Raw genomic sequence first — 20,574 nt, 5'->3', positions numbered from 1 at the left:
AAGCTGATGGTGTTACTCCTCGATCTAAAACTATCTATTAGTTCCCATCAGGATACCACAAGACTGTAGACACAATTATATCTGCCTTTCCCTCTGCCTGGAATGTCTTTAGTTTATCTGCTTGGGTAATACATTTCTATTTATTCTTCAAAACCTAATTTATGTCACATCCTCATGACGCTCTTTCTGATTTCCCGAGACAGTGTCAGTCATTCCCGTCTCTTGGTTCCCTTGCACATACAAAGTATTTGCACTTATTACACTATTCAACCTAGGATAACTAGTTACATAGAGAACTATCTCCTTCCTTAAGGGCAAGGACTGTATCTTTTTTGTCTTTGTGTACTCAGCACTTAGCAAATGCTGGGACATGGTAAAACCCCAATAAATGTTTTATCGAACTGAGCACAGTGTCTTAAAAAAATGAGTAATATTCATTTGAAAACGCAAATCAGCAAACTAATAAAACTTTGTTTTCCGTATTTAGGCAATCTGGTATACTGCGAATGGCATGCCACAAACGAGCTGTGTGATTTGGTTCTGACAGGCTGTGGTTCCCCATCCCTGGAGGCAGGGGAGGGGATCTCTACTTGTGTTATGGGTTGAATGTGTTTCCCCAAAAATTCATATGTTGAAGTCCTTAGAATGTGACCTTATTTGGAGACTGGGTCTTTACAGTGGTAATTGAGTTAAAATGAGGTCATTAGGGTGGTGTTAGGGGCTGAATTTTATCTCTTCTCAAATTTATGTCACGGCCCTAGCTCCCAGTACCTGTATTTGGAGCTAGGGTCTTAAAAGATGTGATTAAGTTAAAATGAGGTCCTCAGGATGGGTCTGAATCTAATCTTACTGGTATGTTTATAAGAAGAAATCTGGGTGTTCCCACCGTGGCTCAGTGGAAACGAATCTGACTAGCATCCATGAGGACGCAGGTTCGATCCCTGATGTCACTCAATGGGTTAAGGAACCGGCATTGCTGTGATCTGTGGTGTAGGTGGCAGACAAGGCTCAGATCTGGCATTGCTGTGGCTGTGGTGTAGGCCAGTGGCTACAGCTCTGATTGGACCCCTAGCCTGGGAATCTCCATATGCCGCAGGTGCAGTCCTACAAAGACAAAAAAAAAAAAAAAAAGAAGAAGAAGAGGAGGAAATCTGGACACACGAGGAGACACCAGGCATGAGCATTCACAGAAGAAAGACCATGTGAAGACCCAGCCAGAAGGTGGTCATCTACAAGCCATGGCAGAGGTCTCAGAAAAAAAAACCCCAACCCTGCCAACACTTTGACCTTGGATTTCCAGGCTCCAGAATTGTGAGACAATACATTTGGGTCATGGAAGCAGCTCAGTTTGTGGCTCTTTCTTACAATACACTAGCAAGGGAATATACCTGGTGACCCTTTATTAGCATTTCTCATGAATGGACATACCAACTGAATCGTAAGATATTTACTCTGGAAAGTACTTCACTAGTTCACCCTTTTCATTTCACCCATAATGCAACAGAGCCCCAAGAAAGTGCCATGGCTGTTGAGAAGTTATCTTAATGCCTGAGCTGTGGTCCTGTCAGGGCTTTCCCATGGTTCCACATTTCTGCTGCTTCTGTCTCACCACCCCTCATAAAAAGTCTGCTCCATACCCAGGAAATCAGGTCCCCCTAGTGCATACTTTGTCCTCAAAGTGCCTTGAATGGGTCAGAGGATCTTCACATGTTTCTTAAGAATGTCCTGAGCTAGGTACCTCTAGCAGAAGCTTTATGGCCATGACTTTACAATGCACTAGATAAGTTTTTCTTAAACCATATTAAACAACAGGAAAAGAATTCTCCCTCTTTTTTGACATGGATCCGGATAAAACCTTTCATTCCCTATCTTTACTCTGAGGGGGTTGCTATGAACAGAGAGGGCTGTTCGGGGATGAAGGCTATTACTTCCTCAGCCCCAAGGGAGAAAACACTTATTTTAATTTTGACTTGTAAGGCATTTAAAGCGTATCACCTCTTCTACTAGTATCTGTGAGGACTTCAGGATCAGACAGGTCAGCTCTGCCACTTGCTCTTTGTGTAACCTTTCCCTACCTCTATGTCCTCATCTGTAAAGTGGGAACACTTAGACCATTTGGCTGCTGTGAGGATTAAATAAGATGCCACATAACTGGTATAGAGTAATTAATTAAGGCCTTTCAGCTGTTGTTATTTTAGATAAAGAATCTAAGTCTTAGGTTAAGGGCTTATCTTTATAAGTAAAAAGATTCACACTGGATCTAGGACCTCTGGGGTTTACATTCTGTAAACTCTAAACTATGCAAGACTGCTTTCTTGATCCCACCAGCATGCTCTGAATGACTGTGGGCAGGGAGAGAGATCTGAACTGGGAGACAGCCTCTGAATGTGACTTGTGTGCAAGGTAGCAAACAGCCAGACACATGGGGCAGGTGGACAGGTGGCCGACTCTGCCCTGAAAGGCTGGGGAGGCAACATGCAGTGTGTTAGGCTCACCAAAGAACTCTCAGACACAGACTGCAGGCCAGGTGGGCCTTGCCAGTCATCCATCTGGGGAGTCTCTGACTGGAGGTGCTATGCTGAAAGACATGATCTGGCTGAATTTCCCTGTCCTCCACCCCACCACCACCTGCTAGTCCCTGGTCATCTAGAAAAGCTCTCCACATATACACCAAAGCTACAGTGGGCAGGAGTCTCCTTGGAATGATTTCTGTTTCCCCCAGTGGATGCAGAGAGAAGAATGACAGGATATAGATAATGCCTTGCAGGACCAGCGACGTAGTTCTTTTGTCTCTGAACCTACCCGAGGCATGGGCACAAGATCTATTAGTGAAAAGGCTCAGTGGTTTATTCTGTTTCTAATCTCAAGGGGTTAGATGGGCTTACTTAATCAGCTCTTCTTTGGATAACAGAATCTTGATACTTTATCTTTCTTGAGGAAGAGCAGTTGGAAGATCTAGGTTTAGGTGCTGACTCTACCACTAATAAGCTGAAGAAACTTGAGGAGGATACTTACATGCTATGAGCTTCAAGTTCCTCATTTGTAAAATGAGGATGATGACAACACTTATCCGATAGAGCGATTGTAAAGATCAAAAGAGGTCACTCAGTTGAAAGTGCTTTGCCCATAATAAAGTGCTATGTGACATCTTCCCAGACTGCGCAGTCGAGATCTCAGTCAGAGTTAACTCTCCTAGCCATCTGACCTGCCACAGAAGTCAGAGTACATTTCATAAAATATGGCCCTTTTTAATATCCTGTTCTTCACATCGAGCATATGTTTCGTGTCGTAACTTTATAACTCATGGCTAGAGAGCAGAGGTCATGTATCATATCTAGTCCCAATTTTCTGCAGCGGAGAAGATTGATAAATACATATCGATGCTGTAGAACTATCCTATTATTAGTGGGGCATGGACCTGGGAGTTAAGACCTGCTCCTGCACTCCCTCACCCGGACACCCTTGCGGTTGGCACCAAGGCAGGAGGGGAGAGAAAGGATCGCCACTTGAGTCCTGGGCTCTGGGCTCTGGCTCCATCATTTCTCATTGGTTTTCTCAATTGTGAACTGAACATCATGTCACCCTGGTCATTATGAGCAGTGGGAACTCACTGAATGCACATGGGAAGCTTTTACAAACTATAGAGAAAAACATCAAGGTGATGGCCATGGCTATGGAAGCAGAGCAGTTGGTCCAGGTGGGGACTGATCTCATATCGTTTAATGTGACATGAGAGCCACCACCAGGGCACTCACCTGAGGAACTGGGGCTACATCTGTCCCACGGGATGAAGGTCTGAGAGCGGTTGCTGATGGGGTTGTTTGCAGTGCAGATGTAGACATTGTCAGCATGCTGAGGGCCAAGGGTGAGATAGAGGAGGTGGGAGCAGTTGGCAGGGCTTGGCGGGATGACACCCCCCTCCTGGCTCCAGCTGTAAGTCACATGGTCCCCTTTCTCCACCATACAGGCCAGCATCAGGCTGCAGTTCCCATTCTCCTGCGTGGAGTTCAACACCTTAATTTCCGGCGTGGAGACCTGCTCTGTCAGGAGGGGGAGAGAGGAAGCCATCACTGAAATGAAGCCTCTGGAATGCTGACTTCACCTTTTCGCTAGAAGAAAATGCAGCCTAATGGCATTTTTCCCTCCCTGGGGGTCTGCTAATAAAGTGTGATTTATTTCTAGTGGAGACCACTACTTCACACCATCTCTCTCCCTACCCCCAGCCCATATTCCTTTCCAGGACCAACTTGGGATAAAGTAGAGAATAAAAAATTGTCTTTCAGTCCCCATCTACCAATACTGTAAGCTCCCCCCATCCCCTGTTCTTTCTGATCTAGGTTGCTCTCCTGTATTCTCTCTGTGGTGTTTGCTGTCAGCTAATTCCCCTTGGGTAATTGTCTTCGGCTAAAGGATTACTTCCTAGACCTAAAAGAATAGTGGTGGAGTTTCATCTGTGTGTGTGTTTGTGTGTGTGTGTATGTGTTTGTAGAAAGTGCTTTAGGGACTCTGATGAGCCACAAACCTCATCAACTTAAGGTAAAAGGGAAAGTCTTATTTATTTAGTAACCACTATAGGACAGGCATAAGGCTACAATTTCACACTCATCACATTCTTTAATCTTTTCAATGTAATTTCCCAAAAATTATGATAGATGAAGAACCTGAGTCCCAGAGATGTGGAGTGTCTTATGTAATGTCACTCAACTTCTAAGCAACTGTGCCGAGACCTGAACCTAGGTGGTGTAACTCTAAAAATCTTTCTTTTTTTTTTTTGACTTTTAGGGCTGCACCTGTGGCATACGAAAATTCCCAGGATGGCGGTCAAATTGGAGCTATAGCTGCAGGCCCACACCACAGCCACAGCAATTTGGGATCCGAGTCACTTCTGTGACCTACACCATAGCTCACAGAAATGCTGGATCTTAACCCACTGAGCAAGGCCAGGGGACAAACCCACGTCCTCATGGATACTAGTTGGATTCGTTTCTGCTGCGTCACAATGGGAATTCCAGCCTTTTTTTTTTTAATTGAGAAGAGTACCATGGTTGTAGAGCCCATATTTTCCAAGTTAAGAATTTGATCATAAAATATGAGAAGATGTGACAGTGACCTGTTTCAGAAAATGCATGTCTAGTCTTGCTTGTGGCAACCTTGCTCTGGGCACTCTATCGGAGTGACCAGGACTTGCTGATACATGATAGAGGGCTGTGGGAACTCTGCATACGCTGGAGGAGAGGGAATGCTAGTGCTAGGGGAAGGGCGGGGAGGGTACTGCTATCTCTCCTGTAGGTGCCTGAGGATTTCAAAGAAACACTGGGTGTGTGGGGCTCCCCATTCCATCTTCAGAGATAAGGAAATCACTGTGGGGGAAGCAGGACAGCCCACATGGCTACTAAGATCCCTAGAAATTCAAAGGAGCCTCTGGACATAAGAGACAAACTCTGGGTGCATTCAAGAGGGGCTGGCAGTTAAAGAGGCTCAAAAAAAAAAAAAAAAAAACCAGCACTGGCCTTGAATTCAGATGGATCTTCATTCTAGTTTAAGTTTAAGTTCTGCAACTGAACAATGTTATAAACAGAGGCTTTGTTTAAGCGAGAAAGATGTGCCTCATACAGGAGAGAGACGCCGCCGTCCTCGTGTGGAAGGCAGGGCTTGGTGAATGGTGTGTGGGCTGGGTTTCAGCTCTCCTTTCAGGACCCTCTCTGCTGTGAACCACATATGCAGATGTGAATAGGCACGTGCAAACCACTTATCTCTAGACTTCAGAGTCTTTATCTGTGGAGGACAGATTGGGCTTGCTCAGTGGTATTCAAACTTTTTAAAAATTGGGGGAAAACTTCCTCTTTTTTCAAGCAAAATCATATTTGTAAATTGAGACCCTTGGGGCACCAGGCCCTCTAGCCTACAGGCAGCTGGGCTCCTTTCCTTTGGGAAACGGGGGTACAGGTAACTAATGCTAATCAGCTATCAGTATTGTATAATTTTCTTTTTCTTTCTTTCTTTTCCTTTTTTTCTTTTTTGTTTTTTGCTCTTTTTAGAGCTGCACCTGCGGCATATGGAAGTTACCAAGTTAGGGATCAAATTGGAGCTACAGCTGCCGGCCTACGCCACAGCCACAGCCATGCCAGATCTGAGCCATGTCTGCGACCTACACCACAGCTCACAGCAAGGCCAGATCCCTGACCCCCTGAGTGAGGCCAGGGATCAAACCCGCAACCTCATGCTTCCTAGTCAGATTCGTTTCCTCTGCGCCATGACAGGAACTCCACTACTGCATAATTTGGATGAGAAAAAACTTGTGAACATCTAAAACTTCCTCCTGAAGCAGCTTTTAGCCCTGGACTTGATCTTCCAAGTTGCTTCCAACTCTGAATACCCTTTGCTTCTGGGAGAGGCCTAAGTTTTCAGGCAAGGAACTATCTTGTTCCTCTGGTGTAGACTGGGGAAGCCACCGTTATTACCATAGAGCTTCAGCTGCAGGCAAAATTGCTGGACAGAAACGTTTTCCTCCAGGCTCAAAAAGTACCAGCCCTCATCCTCTTTCTTGCTTTCCAAGATACTCAGGCTCATGTTTTCCAGGTGAAACGCATAGCCATCCTCCAGATAGCGTGGAGAACTCCCTTCTGGCAGATCGAGAGACACTATTTTCTTCTTGATGTTGTGGACGGGTGATTCTGCCATTGAGACCAGAATGTGGATGCTCTTGTTCATGCTCTTTCTTATCCCCTCGGATGTCAGGGGCAGTAGCACGCTGCTTCCCAGCCGCCCAAGGACCTTTGGGCAATTCATCGAACCCTCACCTGTGAAAGGCAGGAGAAGAAAGACCCTTATTGTGGAAGCCTTTGAGACCCACCTCCTGTGTGTGCATCAGGAATAAGAGACTGGAGGATCTCCTCTTCCTGTTGGGCTCCCTGGGGGTTGCCACCTCCTTAGTTTATGAGGATCGCAATATATTCTCAATATTTCAAAAATCCCAATGGAAATCTTTTTTTTTGGTCTTTTTTTGTTTTTTGAGGGCTGCACCTGCAGCATGTGGAGGTTTCCAGGCTAGGGGTCGAATCGGAGCTGCAGCCACCGGCCTTCGCCAGAGCCACATCAACGTGGGATCCGAGCCGCGTCTGCAACCTACTCCACAGCTCACGGCAATGCCAGATCCTTAACCCACTGAGCAAGGCCAGTGTTCGAACCTGCAACCTCATGGTTCCTAGTCGGATTCGTTAACCACTGAGCCACAACGGGAACTCCCCAGTGGAAATCTTAAAATTACTTATGACAGAGCTGTCTAGACAAACTAGGACACTGTGTTTCTTTGGTCTAGGAGGAAATCCTATCAACTCAGATTTATGGTTATGGTACCTAAGGCACAGAGAAGTTAAATGACTTCCCTAATTAATTCCTCGGCCAGACTTTTCACAGCCATTGGATATATAGCATGAAGGATGGAGAGTAACTGAAAGGGAGTCTCAGCTTGGATGCCCAGGAGACCAAGGTTAGAGAAGCATCATTTCATGATGAGGAGGGAAGAGAAAAGTCTGGGGGATGAGAAGTCAGGGAGGAGGTAAGCCTGATGTTCAAACTGTAGAATGCTAACTCTCCAAAAAACTTTTAAGATATTTAATTGTCCAGGGTGAGAAATTATTTTATTTCTCCTTTTCAAAAAGCTGAGCCAACAGCAACCAAAAAAACCTCAAACCTGCGAGGGATCCTACTGCTGACTGTTTAACACCTCCTCTCTCCTCAAATATACAACCTCAGTGGTCTTCTCATTTCACTGATAATGGAGAAGAAACAAGAGAGAACTTCCATTTGTTTCCACAACCAAGTCAACCAACATCCTTGGATGGATGGCCTATGCTCCTGGGTAAGGCTATCCAGGATAAGTGCTTCCTTATGGAGCACTCACCTACTTCAAGGCTTTGCTTCTACAATTGCCCTCACCCTTGCATCAACAACTTTGTTTTTGTTATGGCATGTTGTTGGTTATTTCCATTAACACACAGAGTATCCACATGTAATTTTCCTCATTTTAAAAACCCCTCACCTGATCCCATGTTCATTCCCAGCCACCTCCCCATTTCTCTATTTTCCTTTATCCCAAAGTCCTTTAATGTGTGTTTATACTTTTGGTCCCCATTTTCTGATCCATTTTTTTTCTTGTACCCACTCCTAACAGACATTCTTCCCTACTATTCATTGGACTTGTCAAGGTCACTGTATACTCCATGATATTAAGTCAATTCTCTAGCTTCATCTTGCTTTCTCAGGAGCACTGGACATAGTTCATCATCCCTCCTTTGAAACACTGTCTTCATTTGACCCAAAGAACAACACACTGTCTTGGTTTTCTTCTTATCACACTGGCTGCCCCTTCTCAGTGGCCTTGACTGGAAATGTCTGCTTTTGAAGATCTCTAAATACTGGAGCATGTCAGGACTCAGGACTTGGACCTCTTCTCCTCTTTCCCAGCCACACTTAACTAGGTGCATAGTTGGACATGTTTCTGGAATGCTTATAGAGATACATCTCCCACCCAAACCCCTCACTCGACTCCAAACTGCCTACATAGGTTGGTATTTGTAGATCTATGGGCATCTCCTCAGACTTAGCAAATGAACTCTTAATTCTATAGCCTCTTCCTCAAACAACATTGCCATTCTCCCAAATTCTCAGGCCAAAACATTGGAATCATTCTGAACTCTCTCTCTCATACTCCACTGTCTATCAGCAAATCCTGTTGGCTCTACCTTCAAAGCATATCTGGCATCTGAGGAATTCAAACCTCCTTCATTTCTACCACCATCATCATAGGCCTGAGCCAGCCATTGTCTTCCAATTAATCTCCCTGTACCCATACAGTGGAGAGAGCAATATTTTAAAACTGTCTCTCCTGCTTTTAATCTTCCAGACCTTTCTAAGCACCCATAGAATAAAGTCCGCAGTCCTGTTATGGCTTCAAAGACTCTGAGTAACTCAGTCCCTGGTATCCCTCCAACTCCACCTCCTGCCCTTTCTCTGCTCATTGCACTATGGCCACATGGCTCCGGCTGTTCCATAATTCATCCAGAACATTCCCATCTCAGAGCTTTTGCATTTGCTGCTCTCTGTCTTTCATCTCTTCTGTTACACATCTAAAGAGCTCATTCTCTCATTTTATTTCAGATTTCTGCTCAAAAAAAAATCATCTTTTCTGAGAGACCTGCTCTGACCGTCCTATTTAGGGTAAAATCTCCCTTCTTTTTTTTCTTTTTTTGTCTTTTTTGGACCACACCTGAGGCATATGGAAGTTTCCAGACTAGGGATCAAATCAGAGCCTTAGCTGCTTGCTTACATCACAGTTGCAACAACACCAGATCCAAGGCATGTCTGTGGATTACACCATAGCTCAGGGCAACACTGGATCCTTAACACACTAAGCTAGGCTAGGGATCGATCCCAGGTCCTCATGGATACTAGTCAGGTTTGTTACCGCTGAGCCACAATGGGAACTCCACCTATCCCATCTTGCTTGTCACTGTCTGAGGTTATACTGTATATTTGTTTGTTTGTTTGTTTGTTTGTATTTCTCATCCACTAGAAGGCCAACTCCTTAAGAGGAAGAATTTCATTTTGTATACTGTTTTGTCCCTAGGACCTACAATAGTGGTTGGCCCTTAGTAGGCTTTAAATAAATATCTGTTCGGTTTATGAAAGCTGAAAGCCATGTAACCTGACTAAAAGCTCTCTTATTTATCTTTGCCCAGTATGGGACTGACATAAGCCAATGTTTGTAAAAGAAGGAGACCATGACTCAGAGAGAGCTCAGATTGTTCTAGTTGATAAGAAAGCCAGAAGAGTGCAATAAAACTGTATGCTTAAGTAATGTAGCCTCCTATAAAAGGTGTAATTAACTTGTGGTTGAGATGGGTTGCTGGAAATTCAGGCAAATTGACTGAGATATTCTCAACACCAAAATGCAAAGATAAAGTGGAGAGCATGTTAGAATTTGTAAAGGGCCCAACTGAGAACAGACTAGAGAGTCAGAAGTTGGGAAAAAAGAAAAGCAGGATTTGAGTGGTTGACCCTTACAATTATTAACAAATAGTGAGAAAGAAAATTAGACATATTTGTTCTTTTACCTTTTTTTTTTTTTTTTTTTTTGCTATTTAGGGCCGTATCCATAACATGTGGAGATCCCCAGACTAGGAGTTGAATTGGATTTGTAGCTGCTGGCTTCTACCACAGCCACAGCAACGCAGGATCCAAGCTGTGTCTGCCACCTACACCAGAGCTCACGGCAATACCAGATCCCTGACCCACTGATTGAGGCCAGGGATCGAACCTGTATCCTCATGGATGCCAGTCAGATTGGTTTCCACTGAGCCACTCCAGGAACTCCCATTTGTTCTTTTACATATTGCTAATATATCAGCTCTTGAAACAGAGTGCTCCCCCCCCCCCCCCCGCCGGTTGCTTAATTGATTAGACAAGGAATGTTGCTCAGGGTGCTTGTGTTGCTGTTGCAAAGATAAAGTGGAGAGCATGTTGGAATTTATTCCAGCCACACTCATGGTTGTCTGATTGTCCAGATTTATAATGGTAATGTGGTAAGTACAGTACCCAAGAGAGCAATCTCTTGGGTACTGAACTTAAACTTCAACCAATAAAGGGATGGGACCAAAAATCAGAACCATTCATGCAAGTAGAAATGTCATGTGCTACAAGGGCCACCTGAAAGGGGGTACGAAATTCATATAGATAAGCATATATGCATTTTCTGGGAGCATGGCCATAAATGTCATCTCTCAATGGAGTCTGGGCTTCAACTCAAGGTTGAGAATTATCATTATACTGTTGATTTTTTAGACCAATTTTGATGTGGAGAAAAAAGAAATGGAATTTGTATCCATTCACAGACCATAAGCCTCCCCCCACCTAACCCAACAGACTCTTTCTTTAGCTTTTTGAATTTCTTTCTTTTTTTTCTTTTTTCTTTTTTTGCGATTTCTTGGGCCGCTCCAGCAGCATATGGAGGTTCCCAGGCTAGGGGTCTAATTTGAGCTGTAGCCTCTGGCCTACACCACAGCCACGGCAACGCCGGATCCTTAACCCACTGAGCAAAGCCAGGGATCGAACCCGAAACCTCATGGTTCCTAGTTGGATTTGTTAACCACTGAGCCACAACAGGAACTCCTTCAATTTCTTAAAAATTGTTTTAAATTAAACTGTAGTGGATTTACAATGATGTGCCTATTTCTGCTGTACAGCAAAGTGACTCAAACTCATTGAAATATTCTTTTTTATATTCTTTTCCATCATGTCCCTCCCAGGAGGTTCGATAGAGTTCCCTGTGCTATACAGCAGGACCTTGTTGTTTATCCATTATAAATATAACAGTTTGCATCTACTAACCCCAAACCCAGTCCGTCCCTTTTCCTCCCCGCTCCCCCTTGGCAACCACAAGTTCCCAACAGACTCTTTACACCATGATTGTTTTCAGAACTTGGAATTGGTAAAGAGTCAGGGGAAGAGAGGATATACAATGGGGCAGGCAGTAGCCAAAAAAAAAAAAAAAAATCAAAGAGAAAAAAGAAAGAAAGAAAGAAAAGTGGAGGGGAAAGAGGAAAAGGGCAGATGAGAAGAACAGGCTGAGTGGTTTAGGAAGACTCGATCATGGAGAATGGAATTAAGACTTCATAAGGAAGAGACCCTCACATAACACAACCCACATAAAGAATGATGATATAACAAGTGCGTATGAGTGGCCGGGTTTGCAGGGGGTATGTGAAGTCATCACCATCTAAGCAAGGGTGGAAAAATAAGTGGGGACTATAAAGTAGTTGGTAAAACCCTTCAAGTAGAGGCACGAGTCCTGAAACATCCGATTGCCTGATGAGTGTTTTCCAGTGGGTCTGTGATTCAGTCAGCCCCTGTTTACTAAGAGAGTCTGGAGGAAACATTGGTAGCTACTAACACCAACTCATTTTCCTTCCAGGGTAATTCTACTTAGAAAGTAGAGTGATTCACCAGGGCCCATGGATATTTTCCTGAAATCAGTAGCCATTAGCCAACCCTTTCACAAGGTGGGATTCTACCTAATGATAACTCTTTTTTTTTCTTCTTCTTTTTTTTTGGCACAGCCCTGACACTTTCACATGTGCTTAGAACATCTTGCTAAAGCATGTCTTTCAGGTCTGACTTAAAGGGCTCACAGTTCTTAAGGGAAAAGCTAAGCTTACAAAGAAAAGATGAATATGTCTAAGTCTCCTTTTTAAACTGAAGTCCTACCAGCTGTCCTCCTAGTCCCATTCCTTGACGCCACTGGGTCTTTCTAGCTCAGAATCTTTGCACTCACTGTTCACCAGCCTGAAAGCCTGTTACTGTCCTTTGTTTGCCCGGCTAACTCCTTCTGTTCTTCAGGCCTCTGCTTTTGATCCTTGGCTTAGATTTGGTTTCCCCACCATGTGCTTCCAGTGTACTTTGCACCTCTCCTTTCATACCGCTCATCGCACTTTTAACTCTGGTTCAGTGTTTGTCATCCTTACTCAATTATAAGTTTGCAAGAGTAGGGACTGTGTCTGTTTTGTTCACCACTGTAATCACCAGGTAATACCTGCCTGGGACACAGAAGCAACTCAATAAATCCTTGTTCCCCAAGAGAATAAAAAAAAAAAAAAACAAACTGAACGAGATGAATGAATGAATGAATGAGTGAATGAAAAAAATGACAACATAGAGTCTAATTTCTCCTCTTTACAAAATTAGAATATACTGCTATAATCTTTATAACATCCTGAGGAGGTATTTATGTAGGGAAATGATGGGGACCCTTCTCTCCACCCACCTGGTGAGGAGATGGAAGTGCCTTAGCAAGGAAACCTAACTTTCAGGTACAAAAGGCCACTTATCATTCCCTCTGAATATTCACAGCACTTTACTTCTGCATCTGTGCCTTCATCTAGAATATGCTTTTCAAGTCCTATAAAAATCCAATGTGAGGAGTTCCCACTGTGGCATAGTGGGTTAAGAATCTGACAGTAGTGGTTTGGGTTGCTGCAGAGGTGAGGGTCCTTGGATTCAGTCCCTGGCCCAGGAACTTCTATATGCCATGGGTGTAGCCATTAAAAAAAAAATCCAGTTTACTAGATGTATGTATTTGGAAGGGCATGCAAAAAACTGGTAACACTAGGGTGGGGTATGGAAGGGAGATTTGTCCTTTGTCTATGCCCTTTTATATTGTTGAAGTTTTATAGACATATATGTGATACTTTTCCAAGAAACAAACTATCTTACAAAAAAATTAAATGAAAACTTACATGAGGAAAGAGGTTTCTGCTCACTTTCCAAATTCCAGATCAAATACTTTTAAATGTCTTCGACTTTCCTCTATGATTTCATCAGCCTCTCTTATCTTTTGAAAATTCCTATACTTCATTTCAAATCAATTAAACTCAACTCATATGCTTCAATTATAGATAGCATAGTCTAATTTTTACCATGGGACCTGGATGCAACTTTTAACATTCCCTTCCTCCCTAAACATAATCTTATCCACTTTCACGGATTGAGGCCTCCGCAGTCAGGCTGTGTGACTACAGAGAGATTGCTAAACTATTCTGTGCCTCTTTCCTCTTTTACAAAATTGTAACGGTAACAATAACAACACATATCTCTTAGGGTTGTTAAGAGAATAACATAAGTAATACATGTACGCTTACAGCAATATCTGGTAAATAGGAAGGATGTTGTACATATGCACATATTATTGTTCATTCAACAAACATTTGTGGAAGGGCCCTCATATACAAGATACTGCATCAGGTTCTGGGCAGAGGTTATGGTTGTTTATTTTACTTTCCCCACACCTCACATCATGTGTCCTTGATAGATAGTTGTGAATGGGATTGTTCAAAGTTAATCTGGGGTGAAAACCTAATAGTTCTGAGGTTCTGATTTCTAGCCCAGCACTGGAGACAATGAAGGGGATGGCATTATATCACAGTATTAAAGCTTTTGAGAAATAAAGGTGCCTAGAGCTACAACTTGGGATAGAATTGGGCCAGTGAACACATGAGGTTGGGCTAAGTTGAAAACCCCTGCATTTGTCCTTCTCCTCTCCCTCCATGTGTGTGAAGGAGGTAGGGAGGACCTGAAAGGAGGAATAAAAATCCCACTGGAGTAGAGTCATCAGTTGCCTCTGATGTACCACTCTGGTGGGGGATGTTGATAACAGAGGAGGCTATCCATGTGTGGGGGTAGTGGGAAATTTCTGTATCTTCCCCTCAGTTTTGCTGCAAACCCAAAGTGTTCTAAAAAAATGAAGTCTATTAAAAAATATCATTGGGGGAAATGGAAAATTCACATTATTGGGGGAAAGGACATGTGGACTTTTTGATTTTTACAATTCTGACTGGGCACTGGAAGTTGAGCTAAGTTGAGATAGGAAGGAGAGGGGTACTGATTTTACAAGAATTGGGCTTCTTGGTTGGGTAGCTCTGTCATGGCTGACCTGTCCCACTTGCAAAGCATTTCCGTTTGGGTTTTATTGGGGTTTCACTAAAGGGTATGTATTTAAAAATAAAAACACTAAAATTTTTGTACCTATTTCAGAGAAGACGAACGCAAGGAAGGGAGCCACTGCTGATTGGGTGAACACGCCCCATAGGGATGGGCTGTTTCACACTAATGAGTGACCTCCAAAGCCATCAGAGCAGCAGCTGTCACCAGAACTGGAGATGCCATGGGCCAGGCTGGCCAGGAGGCCAGCAAGTACCGAGATAGAAAAGTCCAGCTCATCATTCAAACCCATCACTTTAAGAAGTATCCCCACAATGGTGGAGCCACAAATGGGGTGCACCCAGGAACAATTGACTCCCCCCCTGTGATGGCTTTAAGTGGTTCCATTTGGCTTACTGAGTCCTGAACTCAGTTTTTCCTCTTTAGACCCCAGGCGGTAAAAGGGCCAGGGGCCTGCCTGATTCCAAGGAAAAGCGGGGCCAAAGAGGGGCTATTCATCTAGGAATCTGGCCAAAGATAGAGCCAAGTGCAGCTCCTCTGACAACCCTAGCATATCTCTGGGCTTTGCCTGGAAAAGTCCGTAATGGATTTGCAGTCTCAAAAACCCCAAGAACAAAACATCCAGAGCCTCAGGATTTTCCCCCTTCCCTAATGCCACTTCCATGCCAGGCTTCCTCCCACAGTCTAAACAGAATCCCAAAGCATTTAAGCAGAGAGGAGATCCTCGCCTCCCTCCACAGTGAGCCCATAGTCCACTCCTCACTTGGCCTTTTCCTTCTTAAACACATTTTTCTGAGCTCCGTTACTACTAAACAGAGAATACCAGCTTGCCTTTGGAGGACAAGCCAGAAAGACAGGAGAAGGGCCTGGCTCCACATGCTTTGTTGTGTGTCTGGCCCTACACTGGAGTTGCCGTGATCCTGAGGGTTCCCAATTTTCATTTCTTACTTACCGTAACAAGCCCCAGGCTCCAAAAATCCTGACTTCTCCCCCTCTTGCTGCTTTGGAACCTTTTCCAGGAAAGTAGCCACCAGTATGACCACACTGTGGCCACTATCTATTCTCAACCAGTGCCTGGGGTTTTCACTTCTACCCTCTCTTCCCACTAACAGCTCTTTCTTGTACTTGGGCCATGTTTTGGTTTGTGCACTTGTGTGTGTAAGGATCTCCTTCCGGGACAGGGGAGTAGGAGCAGTCTCCCAGACCTCCATCCCTCCAGCTTAGTTCCTTAGCCTGGTCTTTGCCAGAGGTATCCCCATGCAAAACCAACCCACTGGCAGGACTTTGACTGGAGCCTCTCCCCCCCAGAAAAGCTGGTCCATAACGGGACTGGTGCCTTTGGTTTAGAGCTCCTGGTCTCCTTGGAAACTAGAACTGTTGGGGCTGAGCCTCAGAACCTGGGAGCCCAGTAACTCACAATGTTCCTTCCTCTTTGAAAGAAGCAGACGGAACTCAGAGCCTCTGAGGAAGAGGGAGCCATATCACAGCCCCCCTCCGCCCACCCCTGTGTCCCTTTTCCGTCCACGGGGCTAGCTGAATCCTGACAGGTAATCGTGGGACCCAGAGACAGATGAACACTCACCCGTTGTGCAGCTCAGCTCAAAGGCCAGGGACAGAAGCAGCAGGACGTTCAAGGAGAAGAGCCTCCTCTTGGGATCCATCAGCCAGTGAGGAGAGGGAGGGAGGGCAGCCTGGTGAGGAGCTGGCAGCTGCTCACAGACGCCACAGCAGAGTGAGCTCCGTGTCAGGCAAGTGCTGCCTCTACTGTCTAGTTTATGCATCAGGAACCAGCAGTCTTCCTGTCTCACAGGGACTTTTTCTGCCTGTGCCTCGAAGATTGCTCATCTCTTTTCAGGCCTTAAGTCACTCAGCTGTTCCCAAGAAGTCAAAGTCAGGTGCTTAGACTATAAGAGCCGGGAAGGGAGCAGTGTAGTCATCTTGGCCAATCCCCAGGTTTTTGGGCAGAAACGTGCTCCCCTCCTCCCTTTCTTAGCTGTCTCCCAGAAAGGAAAGGGGGTGTCAAACCTCTCTGGGTGGTTATGTCTGGGAACTCTTCTTTGAGTACAAAAAAAAAAAAGATGTGGTTTTGTCAGGCCACACCAAATCTGGATGGGTTAGTTCAAAGCTGAACTTGGATGACTGAACTTTAATGAGCTGATGGACCCTCTCACTTCTGATTTGTTTCATAATTCCAAAGAACACCTCTCCATGAAGTCAGCTCCTTGTGCCAAAGCCACAGAGAGATGGGGTGGGCAAGGGTGTGTCCACTGGCAGACCTAATTTCCCTGTTGAGTATAATGTGGTAGGATTTAGTGAGCCCTGTGCCATGTTTGGAGGGGCTGCCTTTAGTTTTAGAGCTTGTAACTAATTTTTTGCTGAGGAGGAGGGTCTAGAATTGACAGGAGGATAATGTGCTTTTCTATAGGTTGTTATAAAACATGAAACATAGGAAAGAGGCTATTACTGGCTCACAGGGGACTCGGAAAGGCCAGGCCAGTGTTTTTAAAGTCCACTTTGGAGTTTCTGTTGTGGCTCAGCTGGTTAAGAACCAGACTAATATCCAGAGGATGCAAGTTCAATCCTTTGCCTCATACAGTGGGTTAGAGGATCCAGAATTGCCATGAGCTGCAATATAGGTCGCAGATGTGGCTTGGATCCGGTGTTGCTGTGACTGTGGTGTAGGCCAGCAGCTGCAGCTCCAATTTGACCCCAGAAAAACTTCCATGTGCTGCAGGTGCAGCCCCCCACCCCCAAAAAAGGCGCCAGCTCCTGTTACCCTTATCCTTTTAGGGAGACCCATTGGAAAGTACCTTGACCTGTTCAACTGGACTTTACTTTTCTTTCCTTCTTTCTTTTTTTTTTAGGGCCACACCCACGGCATAAGGAGGTTCCCAGGCTAGGGGTCTAATCTGAGCTGTAGCCGCTGACCTATGCCACAGTCACAGCAAAGCCAGATCCAAGCCACATCTGTGACCTACACCACAGCTAATGGCAATGCCGGATCCTTAACCCACTGGGGCAAGGCCAGGGATCGAAACTTTGTCCTCATGGATGCAAGTCAGATTCGTTTCTGCTGAGCCACGATGGGAACTCCTGAACACAATCTTTATTTCTCATCCTTTCCCCTCCCTCCTTCACGCACACACTCAACACCCAACCATCCTCCCCACAACACTACCAGTGGAGTGTGTGGAGCTGGCTTGTACCAACTCATGAAAGCCAGCTATGAAAATTTCAGGAATTTGTGAGCTGGTTGGTTGATAAACATTACCATTATTAAAAACTGAATTACAGGAGTTCCTGTCGTGACTCAGTGGTTATCGAATCCGACTAGGAACCATGAGGTTGCAAGTTTGATCCCTGGCCTTGCTCAGTGGGTTAAGGATCCAGCGTTGCCATGAGCTGTGGTGTAGGTTGCAGATGCGGCTCGGATCCCGCATTGCTGTGGCTCTGGTGTGGGCCGGTGGCTATGATTCAATCCCTAGCCTGGGAACCTCCCTATGCTGCAGGAGTGGCCTAAGAAATGGTAAAAAGACAAAAACAAAAACAAAAACAAAAAAAACTGAATTACATAAACTTACAATTAAATAAATTATATCAAAAACTAAGGGAATAAAAACTCAAAACTCTTTACTTCTTAATTATCTTACATTTTACTCTTCTTTATGCTCTTGAGGGCATTTATGTCTATTGTATCTCTGTGGTGGAAATAGTCTTCCAGGTTATATGTGCTGCTACACTTCTCTTCCCAGCTCTACATTCTGTGGCATAATGTTGGTAGCTTGAAATCAGCCAGGGTGAGAGTACATATACTATGAAAATTGGAAAATGATATAAATCAGTTTTGATTTATTGTTTTAGAATGTTTAGATATAAGAAAGTGATAGAGAAAAAGTAATGATGCAGATTAAACTTAAAAGTGTGTCATGACTGTAGCCTTTACATTGTGAAATACATTTAAAAAAAATGAGGAAACGTGTTTCCAGTATTCAAACACTATCATCTTATTCAGCAAAAACTCACTACTGTCACCAATGAGCTAGTGAAGTCACAATATATGTCTTTGCTGTTTCACATTCATTTAAGTTAAAAACAATTGACTGCAGGCAAAAGAGAGAGTGAAGTTAAATATTTAAAGTGTTGAGAAAAACACATCAACTGATAATTTTCTGTATCCTGTGAAATTACCCTTCAAGAGGGAAGGGGAAATAAAGACTTTCTCAGACAAATAGAAATGGAGAGACTATGTTGCTAGGAGTTCTGACTTGTAAGAAATGTTGAAAGAAGTTCTTTAGAAGGAAAATAATAAAGGTCAGAATCTCAGATCTACCCAGGAAGAGCATCAGAGAAGGAATAAATAAAGGTAAAAATAGAAGCTTTTCTTAATTTATCTAACAGATGACATCATTCAAAATATTAACAATAATTATATAAAATTATAACTATATTGCTATTATTATATTTCACTTATATAAAAGTGAAAGGAATGACAGTGATGATACAAGGGACAAGAGGAAGGAATTAAGATTATCTTGCTGCTATAAGGTACTCACACTACCCATGAAGTGGCATAATGTTGTTTGAAAGTGTGCTTGGATTAGTTGTAAATATATATTGCAAAATTTAGGACAACCACTTGAAGTTTAAAAAAAAAAGTATAACTGATATATTAAGAAAGAAAAGAAAATAGAATTATATGAAAACTCAATTAAAACTACAAAAGGCAGAAAAAGAGTGGAAGGCAATAAGAGCAAAAAAACAAGGTCAACAAATAGAAAATTGTAACAAATGTGGTAGATAGGAATCCAGTGGTATCGATAATCACTCAGAATGTCGATGGTCTAAATTAATCAATTAAATGACAGTAAGTGTTGGAATGCCTCAGAAAATAAGGTCTAACTATATGTTGTCTACAAGAAGCCCACTTTTATTTATTTGTTTGTTTGTTTGTTTGTTTTGCTTTTTAGGGCTGCACCTGGGCATATGGAAGTTCCCAGGATAGGGGTTGAATCAGAGCTAGAGCTGCCGTCCTACACCACAGCCATAGCAACACAAGATTGGAGCCACATCTATGAACTACACCACAACTCAAGGCAATGCTGGATCCATAACCCACTGAGCAAGGCCAAGGATCGAATCTGCAACCTCATGGTTAATAGTTGGATTTGTTTCCTCTGAGCCATTACAGGAACTCCTAAGAAACCCACTTTAAGTATAAATACATATATAAATTAAAAGTAAATGAATGGAGAAAGAGAAAACAGACTAACACTAATCAAAAGAAAGCAGAAATAGGAAGCTTCCATTGTGGCTCAATAGGTTAGAACATAACATAGTCCTTGAGGATGCAGGTTTGGTCCTCAGCCTTGCTCAGTGGGTTAAGGATCCAGCATTCCCACAAGCTGTGGTGTAGATCGCAGATATGGCTCAGATCCCACATTGCTGTGTAGGCTGGCAGCTGCAGCTCCAATTCAACCCTTAGCTGGGGAACTTCCATATGCCGCAGGTGTGGCCACAAAAAGAGAAAAAAGAAAGAAAGCAGAAATAGCTATATTAATTTCAGACAGAGCAGACATCAAAGCATGGAAAGTTATCAAGATGAAGAGGGATGTTACATAATGACAAAGGGATCAATTCTCTAAGAAGACATATCTTAACATGTATGTGCCTAATAATAGAGCTTCAAATATGTGAGGCAAAAACTGTTAGAACTACGAGGAGGAATAGTTAAATCCACTGTCATATTTGCAGACTTCAATACCTGTCTATAAGAAATAGAGAGATCCAATAGGCAGAAAATCAGTAAGGACATCACTAAACACAACACCGCCACCAATCAACTGTGCATAATGGACATCTATAGACTACATCATCCAACAAGAGCAGAATACACATTCTTCTCAAGTTCACATGGACTGTTCACCAAGATAGACCTTCTTTGCCATGAAGCACACCTTAACAGATTTAAAATAATAGAAGTTATACAATGTCTGCTCTCAGATCAGAATGGACTTAAACTAGAAATCAACAGGAAAAACTGGAAAACTTCAATGTATGTGGATATTAGTATACAATTCTAGA

General features: G+C 43.6%; 1 protein-coding gene across 1 annotated transcript in view; it reads right to left on the bottom strand.

Annotated features, from left to right (window-relative positions):
- SLAMF1 (signaling lymphocytic activation molecule family member 1) overlaps positions 1–16,543 on the bottom strand; it is a 36,736-nt gene extending 20,193 nt beyond the window's left edge. Inside the window, exons 1-3 of the mRNA XM_047784147.1 lie at positions 16,076–16,543; positions 6,462–6,800; positions 3,756–4,040 (exon numbers count right to left, since the gene is read on the bottom strand). Coding sequence (XP_047640103.1) covers positions 3,756–4,040; positions 6,462–6,800; positions 16,076–16,274 — 823 coding nt within the window. The 5' untranslated portion in view covers positions 16,275–16,543. The remainder of the gene's footprint in view (positions 1–3,755; positions 4,041–6,461; positions 6,801–16,075) is intronic.
- Positions 16,544–20,574: the final 4,031 nt, after the last annotated feature.

This window comes from Phacochoerus africanus, chromosome 6, assembly GCF_016906955.1.
Source record: "Phacochoerus africanus isolate WHEZ1 chromosome 6, ROS_Pafr_v1, whole genome shotgun sequence".
Classification (NCBI taxonomy): Eukaryota; Metazoa; Chordata; class Mammalia; order Artiodactyla; family Suidae; genus Phacochoerus; species Phacochoerus africanus.
This window is presented reverse-complemented; position numbering and strand designations above follow the sequence as displayed.